An 8,100-nucleotide genomic window follows, 5' to 3' on the forward strand; every position below is an offset into this window, starting at 1 on the left:
GTGCTATGAACTTTCCTCTTAGCACTGCTTTCATTGTGTCCCATAGGTTTGAGTATGTTGTGTCTTTGTTTTCATTAAATTCAAGAAAGACTTTAATTTCTTTCTTTATTTCTTCCTTGACCCAGGTGTGGGTCAGTAGTTGACTGTTCAGTTTCCATGAGTTTGTGGGCTTTCTGGGGGTAGCATTGTTGTTGAATTCTAATTTTAATCCATGGTGATCCGATAAGACACAGGTGGTTACTAATATTTTTTTGTAACTGTGGAAGTTTGCTTTGTTACCAAGTATATGGTCAATTTTCGAAAAGGTTCCATGAGCCGCAGAGAAGAAGGTATATTCTTTCCTATTTGGGTGGAATGTTCTATAGATGTCTGTTAAGTCCATTTGGTTCATTACCTCCATTAAGTCTTTTAATTCTCTGTTAGGTTTCTGTCTGATTGACCTGTCCATTGGTGAGAGAGGAGTGTTGAAGTCTCCAACTATTAGTGTGTGTGGTTTGATGGCTGCCTTGAGTTCTAGAAGTGTTTCTTTTACATAAGTGGGAGCTTTTATATTAGGGGCATAGATATTCAGGATTGAGACTTCATTCTGATGGATTTTTCCTGTTATGAGTATAAAGTGTCCCTTTCCATCTCTTCTGATTGATTTTAGTTTGAAGTCAGCTTTGTTGGAAATTAGTATGGCCACACCCGCCTGTTTCTTAGGGCCATTTGCTTGATAAACCTTTTCCCAACCCTTTACTCTGAGTAGGTGTCTGTCTTTGTGGTTGAGGTGTGTTTCTTGTAAACAGCAAAATGTTGGATTCTGTTTTCGTATCCAGTCTCTTAGCCTGTGCCTTTTTATAGGTGAATTGAGTCCATTGATATTAAGTGATATTAATGACCAGTGGTTGTTAACTTCAGTCGTTTTTAGTAGTAGAGTTTTTGTGTTTCCCTTCTTCTAGTTGTGCTGGTGAAGGGTCGCTAGATGCCTGAGTTATTGTGGGCATTGTTGGACTCCTTGGTTTGTGATTTTCCTTCTATTACTTTCTGCAAGGCTGGATTTGTGGCTGCGTATTGTTTAAATCTGTTTTTGTCCTGGAATATCTTGTTTTCTCCATCAATGGTGAATGCAAGCTTTGCTGGGTATAGTAGTCTAGGCTTGCATCCATGTTCCCTTAGTGTCTGTAGCACATCTATCCAAGCTCTTCTGGCTTTCATGGTTTCCATTGAGAAATCAGGTGTAATTCTGATAGGTTTCCCTTTATATGTTACTTGACCTTTTTCCTTTGCAGCTCTTAATATCTGTTCTTTATTCTGTATGTTTTGTGTTTTGATTATTATATGGTGTGGGGATGCTTTCTTTTGATCCAGTCTATTTGGTGTTCTGTAGGCTTCTTGTACCTTCATAGGAACATCCTTCTTTAGGTTGGGGAAGTATTCTTCTATAATTTTGTTGAATATGTTTTCTGGGCCTTTGAGCTGTAATTCTTCTCCTTCTTCTACCCCAATTATTCTTAGGCTTGGTCTTTTCATGGTGTCCCAGATTTCCTGAATGTTTTGTGTTAAGAATTTGTTAGATTTGTTTAGTTCTTTAATCTGTGAATTTATTTCCTCTATAGTATCTTCAGAGTCCGAGATTCTTTCTTCCATCTCTTGTATTAGGTTGGAAATACTTGTCTCTGAAGTTTCTGTTCGTTTACTCAGAGTTTCCATTTCCAGTCGTCCCTCAGATTGTGTTTTCTTCAATACCTCCATTTCATTTATCAGGTCTTGTACTGTTTCCCTTACCTGTTTGATTGCTTTTTCTTGTTTTTCTTGTTTTTCTTGGGTATCTTTGAGAGATTTATTTATTTCGTCTACCTTTTTGTTTGTCATCTCCATTTCTTTATGGCAGTTTTTTACCTCCTGTTTAAGGTCCTCTATTATTTTCATAAAGTACTGTTTAAGGTCGGTTCCTTCTATGTCTTCTGGGGTAGGGTGTTCAATTCTTGTTGTTTCGGGATGTCTGGATTGTGGTGATGTCATGTTGCCTTTCATGTTGTTGGAGGAGCTCCTGCATTGGCGCCTGCCCATCTCTTCCTTCAAAAGGAGCCCGGAGGCGCTTGTTGTCCTAGACCAATCTTTGCTGTGACTGAAACTGGTTGGATCTCCCCAGTGCCAGAGGAGGACCTATTCCTTGCGTCACAATCTGAAGAAGCCCGCACTCCCTTAAAGGAATCCTCAGACCTGCCTGGAGGCCAGAGTCTGACCTCTTTGGGTAGATGGCCTTAGAACAGGAGCAGGACACCTGAGAACACTAGGGAAGGCTTGGGAGAGACAGGGACGGGAGAAACAGAGACAAGCCTGCAGAGGTAGCTGGGGGTAGGGGGTCTGTGCTCTCTTCCAGGGCAGGTTGCCCCAGGTTCCGCGTTCACTCACCAGTTCAGATGGAATGTCAGTACACAGGATCAGGGATTCCAGGCAGCCCAGGGTCGCTGCCCAGACAAAAGGGCCAAGGTGGGGGCAGGGCCGGATGGAATATCACACAGCAAACCTGGCAGCACAATCTGAAGGAGCCCGCACCCCTCCGCAGGAATCCTCAGACCTGCCTGGAGGCCAGAGTCTGACCCCTTTGGGTGGATGGCCTTAGAACAGGAGCAGGACACCTGAGAACACTAGGGAAAGCTTGGGAGAGACAGGGACGGGAGAAACAGAGACAAGCCTGCAGAGGGAGCTGGGGGGAGGGGGTCTGTGCTCTCTTCCAGGGCAGGTTGCCCCAGGGTCCACATTCACTCACCAGTTTAGATGGAATGTCAGTGCACAGGATCAGGGATTCCAGGCAGCCCAGGGTCTCCGCCCAGACAAAAGGGAGGGAAATACCTACGATGGTCGTCATATGCTACTCTAGCTAGGACTTGAGATAAGTCCTATACTTTCCCATTACACAAAGACTGGACAGCAAATAATACAGCTAACTCTCTCATGACTTGATAAATATCCCTATTTTTTCAGGGTCTCCTAAAGATGTCATTTTCCACAGAGAACAAAAAATAATTTTAAAACACAGTGTCCACATTCCAAGAGCTGAGATGGGCAGGTTTTGCTCATTCAGTAGGTTTGTCTTTATTTGTCATATTTGTCATTGATTAGGGGGCTTGGTTAAAAGTTATTATTGGTAATGGTCAAAAAAAATCTAAATAAAGAAGATTACATTCAGGGATCTTGTTCTGTAAAGGAAAAGGAGAGATATAGAAATGATAGGAAAAAGTATAAGTTATTAAATCTATTTTTCAACCCAAGGCATACCAACTACTAATCTTAAATATTTTACATTGTGTTGATTTTTGTATGTTAATATGAATTTGAGGTTATTTTTGTTATTCTATATATGTTCCTACTCTTTTTTAACATACTTTTGTATGTTGATATAAATTCAAGGTTACATTTGTTAAAACCTACTATATGTATGTTTCTACTCTTGTTTAAGGTATTGTACTTATACAACTATTTAACAATGTAATGTAAACTTCTAGTCCTGTAAGTTATTTTCAAAACATTAAAAATAATAAAAATATACAGGTTAGTAGTTAGTCACTTATTACAATCAAACTCATAGTCATGTTAGGGATGTTTACAAGGTGAAACCAAAATATATTTTATGTTTATTCTTAATAGTTTTTGTTTTTCGAAACAAGGTTACTCTCTGTAGCTCTGTCCTGGAACTGACTTTGTAGAACAGACTGGCTTTGAAGTCATTTAGATCCACTTGCTACTGCCTCCCAAGTGTTGGGATTAAAGGTCAGCCTGGCCAAAAATACAGTTTAAATAGATAGAATGTCTCCACCACTTCAGAGATCTACAAAATATAGCATTTTAGATGTGTTAATAATATAGGCTTTTCATGATAATGAGACATGCCTGCTCCTAACAACACCAATGTCCTACAGAAAAGATAATGATCGTCAAAGAAACTCCATATGGAGCTTAATTTCTTGTTGATAAAATTGGCCACTGGGCAAGAAACTGCCTTTGCGCAATTCCTGAGAGAATGCTGTCCAAATTAGATAAAAGGACACAAATGAAAGTGACTACCAAACTTTCCAAGACAAGGTAGGACAGTCATTTAAAATTCCTGCTTCACAGAAAAGTCTTATTTTACCTTGTTCTACCTTCTTCTTCCTGTTACAAACATTCCCAGGTATATATATCCTTAAAAGAAGGAATTCCCCAGCTTTAGCAGGATCCAGGATCAGGATTCTGTTGCCCCATAACAAATTAGATAAGAATTCTCTCTCTCTCTCTCTCTCTCTCTCTCTCTCTCTCTCTCTCACACACACACACACACACACACAGACAGACAGACACACAGAGGGACAGAGAGACAGAGGCAGAGAGACAGAGAGAGACAGAGAGAAACAGGGAGAGAGAGACAGACAGAGAGAGACAGACAGAGAGAGACAGAGGGAGAGAGAGATCTGTGAGACTAACTAGTACATGTGTGGTAAACTCCTTAATGGTGAAGTTAAGAAATGAATTAAATCATTAGGGAATTTTAGAGGGGCAGGTTAATGTGCTTCATTAAATTTTTACGTGGTAGAAAAAAACTAAAAGTTTATTTTCAGTAAAATTATGAATAGGGCATGGATTGTTTAAATCAGCACAACACCTTTTTTTCTCCCATCATGCATAAAACTGGGTAAACAAGCAAAGTAAATAAACGTTCATGGGGAAGCTAATGGCTCCTGAATCTGATACCACATACGCCAGATGCTGCAATTTGTACAGTCTGAGGTTTGGAGTTAGAGTTACTGCTCCAAGCAAAGGAGAGACCGAGACCTCTATCATTAATTCTGGGCTAGGCTGTTATCAGCCGGTCTGATCATGGGTATTGTGGATCTTTCTCTGATTTGCAGTTAATTATCTCTTCTGCTGTCCTTGAGAGTAAGACAGAAGCTTTGAATTTCCTGAACTAACATCATCAGTAAACTGAGGTGAAGGTGACCATAAGGAGTCAGGTCCTTTTGTGGGAAGTAAAGCCAGGGCATTCTTTTTCCTATGTCTGTCTGAGTAGCTCTGATTCAGCCACTTTGGTTATATGGTAATTCTGTGTCCTTGGATATCTTAATATCTTAAATGTTGTGCTCTTGTCTTTAGCCTAAGCACTGATCGAATAATTAGCTGTCTGCTGATAAAGATAATTTCAGGAAGGCAGATCTATGAGTTTACTTAGTAAACTGAGTATACATGTCTACATCTTAGTATGCAGTGACCTATGATGATGTGCACATCAACTTCACTTGGGAAGAGTGGGCTTTGCTGTATCCTTCCCAGAAGGAGCTCTACAAAGATGTGATGCTAGAGACCTACAGGAACCTCACTAGTATAGGTAAGACTCAATTTTCCTTCAGGTTTTAAAGTAAGGGGACAACCATTCCTTTATTATTGATGCTCTTTTGTAATTTGGTTGAGAGAGAGAAGGATGAAGTGAATGATCAGGCATGGTTTTAAGGTTTGCTGAATTTAAGGTAACTTAAATTTTAGACAATTTTTGTAGTATAACATACATTTTCTGATACTATGTTTTAGGATATGACTGGGAAGATCATAATGTTGAAGAAAATTATCAAATTTCTAGAACACAAAAGAGGTAATTTTCATGTGCAAACAGATACAAATATGACTCTGAAGAAATTATAATGTGTCCTGGAAGTTTTCACCAAAAGCAAAAGTGTAAATAACCACAGCTTAAAGTTCATTGATGATTAATAAACTCTCGCAAAACAATATACCTCCATTGAGGTAGGAGAATTTCATTTGCAAGGCATTTTTTTTAAGAAAGCACACAGAGGATAATGCCTTAATAGATATCACCATTTGAATCTTTGTACCATGAGAGCTATGCTGTAGAAGTGTCCCTTTAATGAAGGGAAAGAACATGAGTTTAAATAGTGATAAATCCTTAAAGTCTAATTCCTCTTAAGAATTGGACCATATTGTAAAATTAGTTCATACACATATAAAGATTCAACATTTGTATGGAATGTGGTAAAACTTTTACATGTGCTAATTATCCTTACAGGAACTATAGAAACCAAGCTGGAGAGAAACCTACTGAATATACTCCATGTGTTGAAGCCTTTGCATATGGTTGTCATCTTCAAAAACATGAAAAACCACATACTAGAGAGAAACCCTATGAATGTAATCAGTGTGGTAAAGCCTTTGCATTTCCTAGTAATCTTCAAAACCATGAAAGAACACATACTGGAGAGAAACCCTATGAATGTAATCTGTGTGGTAGAGCCTTTGCAATTAAATGTAATCTTCAAAGTCATGAAAGAACACATACTGGAGAGAAACCCTATAAATGTAATCATTGTGATAAAGCCTTTGCATGTCACAATTCTCTTTAAAGTCATAAAAGAACACATACTGGAGAAAAATCCTATAAATGTAATCTGTGTGGTAAAGCCTTTGCAGTTCAATGTACACTTAAAATCCATGAAGGAACACATAGTGGAGAAAAACCCTATGACTATAGTCTGTGTGGTAAAACATTTCATTATCACTGTTGTCTTCAAATGCATGAAAGAATCCATACTGGAGAGAAACCCTATGAATGTCATCTGTGTGGTAAAGCCTTTAGCCAGCAGAGTCATCTTCAGAGTCATAAAAGAACCCATTCTGGAGAGAAACCCTATGAATGTAATCAGTGTGGTAAAGCCTTTGCACATCATATTTCTCTGAAAAGTCATGTAAGAGCACATACTGGAGAGAAACCCTATGAATGTAATCAGTGTGGTAAAGCCTTTTCTTGTCAAACTTCTCATCGAAAGCATAAATGAACACATACTGGAGAGAAACCTTATGAGTGAAATCAGTGTGGTAAAGCCTTTGTATATCATAGTTATCTTCAAAATCATGAGCGAACACAAACTAGAGGGAAACCCCTTGAATGTAATCCATGTGGTAAAGTCTTTGCATGTCAAAGTGTTCTTGGAATGCATAAAAAACCACATAGTGGATCCAAAGCCCTGAATGTAATGTGTGTGTTACAGTCTTTGCAAATAACAGACATCTTCAATGGCATAAAAGAACAAATACTGGCTGGGTGGTGGTGGCACACGCCTTTAATCCCAGCACTCGGGAGGCAGAAGCAGGCGGATCTCTGTGAGTTCAAGACCAGCCTGTTCTACAAGAGCTAGCTCCAGGACAGGCTCTAAAACTGCAGAGAAACCCTGTCTCGAAAAACCAAAAAAAGAACAAATACTGAAGAGAAACCCTCCAAATGTAATCAGTGTGGTAAAGCCTTTGCCCATTACATCCTTCTTCAAAGGAATAAAAGGACTTATACTTATGCAAAACTCTGAATGCAGTCAGTGTGGTGAAGCCTTTGCTTATCACAGTCATATTCAAAGCCATAAAAGAACACAATCTGAAGAAAAAATTTATCTAATCAATGTGGCCAATCCTTTTTCTCATAATGGCCATCCTCAAATGCATAAAAGAACACATACTTGAGAGAAATCTTATGGATTTCATCAGTGTAGTCTTCAAAATCATGAGAAAAAGTCATTCAATTTTGAAACTTCATAAATGTCCTCAGTTTATAAAAAGTTTTTCAGGGGTAAAATTTTTGTGTACATTCAATTTGATAACGACTTTGCATATTACAATAGTCATTGTTACCTAGAAAGGATACTGATGGCTTCTTATCGTAAAGTATTTGGTAAGATCTTTTGCCAATATTCTTACTGTGCTGATATTTTATTTGTGCTTTAACATGTAAAGCTTACCTGAAGGTCAGAGTGCTGTGATATGCTGTAGTTAGTCACAGAGTGCACGCAGTGGTGACACACACCTTTAATCCCAGCAGTCAAGAGGCAAGGGCAGGTGGTTCTCTGTGATTTCAAGGCCACCTTGAGTACACTAGATTGACCAGCCTAAAAAAAAAAACAGCAAGGCAGTCATGGCTCACATATTTAATATTGGAATTTGTAAACCACTTGCCATTAATTCTAGCACTAGAGAGGTGGAGACAGGATGGTATATGACTTGACAGAGAGAAGAACATAGGGCAGGAGGAGAAAGGAGAACAGCCCATTAAGACTGAGGATTTGTAGAGACAGGGTCTTCCCCACT

The 8,100-nt window shown here is 38.9% G+C and overlaps 1 protein-coding gene across 1 annotated transcript; it reads left to right on the top strand.

Moving 5' to 3' along the window:
* Positions 1-5,310: 5,310 nt before the first annotated feature.
* LOC119825509 (zinc finger protein 120-like) lies at positions 5,311-6,371 on the top strand. Its single transcript, XM_038346418.1, has 3 exons — positions 5,311-5,344; positions 5,545-5,605; positions 6,038-6,371. The coding sequence occupies exons 1-3, from the start codon at positions 5,311-5,313 to the stop codon at positions 6,369-6,371; spliced, it is 429 nt and encodes a 142-aa protein (XP_038202346.1).
* The last annotated feature ends 1,729 nt before the right edge of the window (positions 6,372-8,100 follow it).

Source organism: Arvicola amphibius, chromosome 10, assembly GCF_903992535.2.
Source record: "Arvicola amphibius chromosome 10, mArvAmp1.2, whole genome shotgun sequence".
Classification (NCBI taxonomy): domain Eukaryota; kingdom Metazoa; phylum Chordata; class Mammalia; order Rodentia; family Cricetidae; genus Arvicola; species Arvicola amphibius.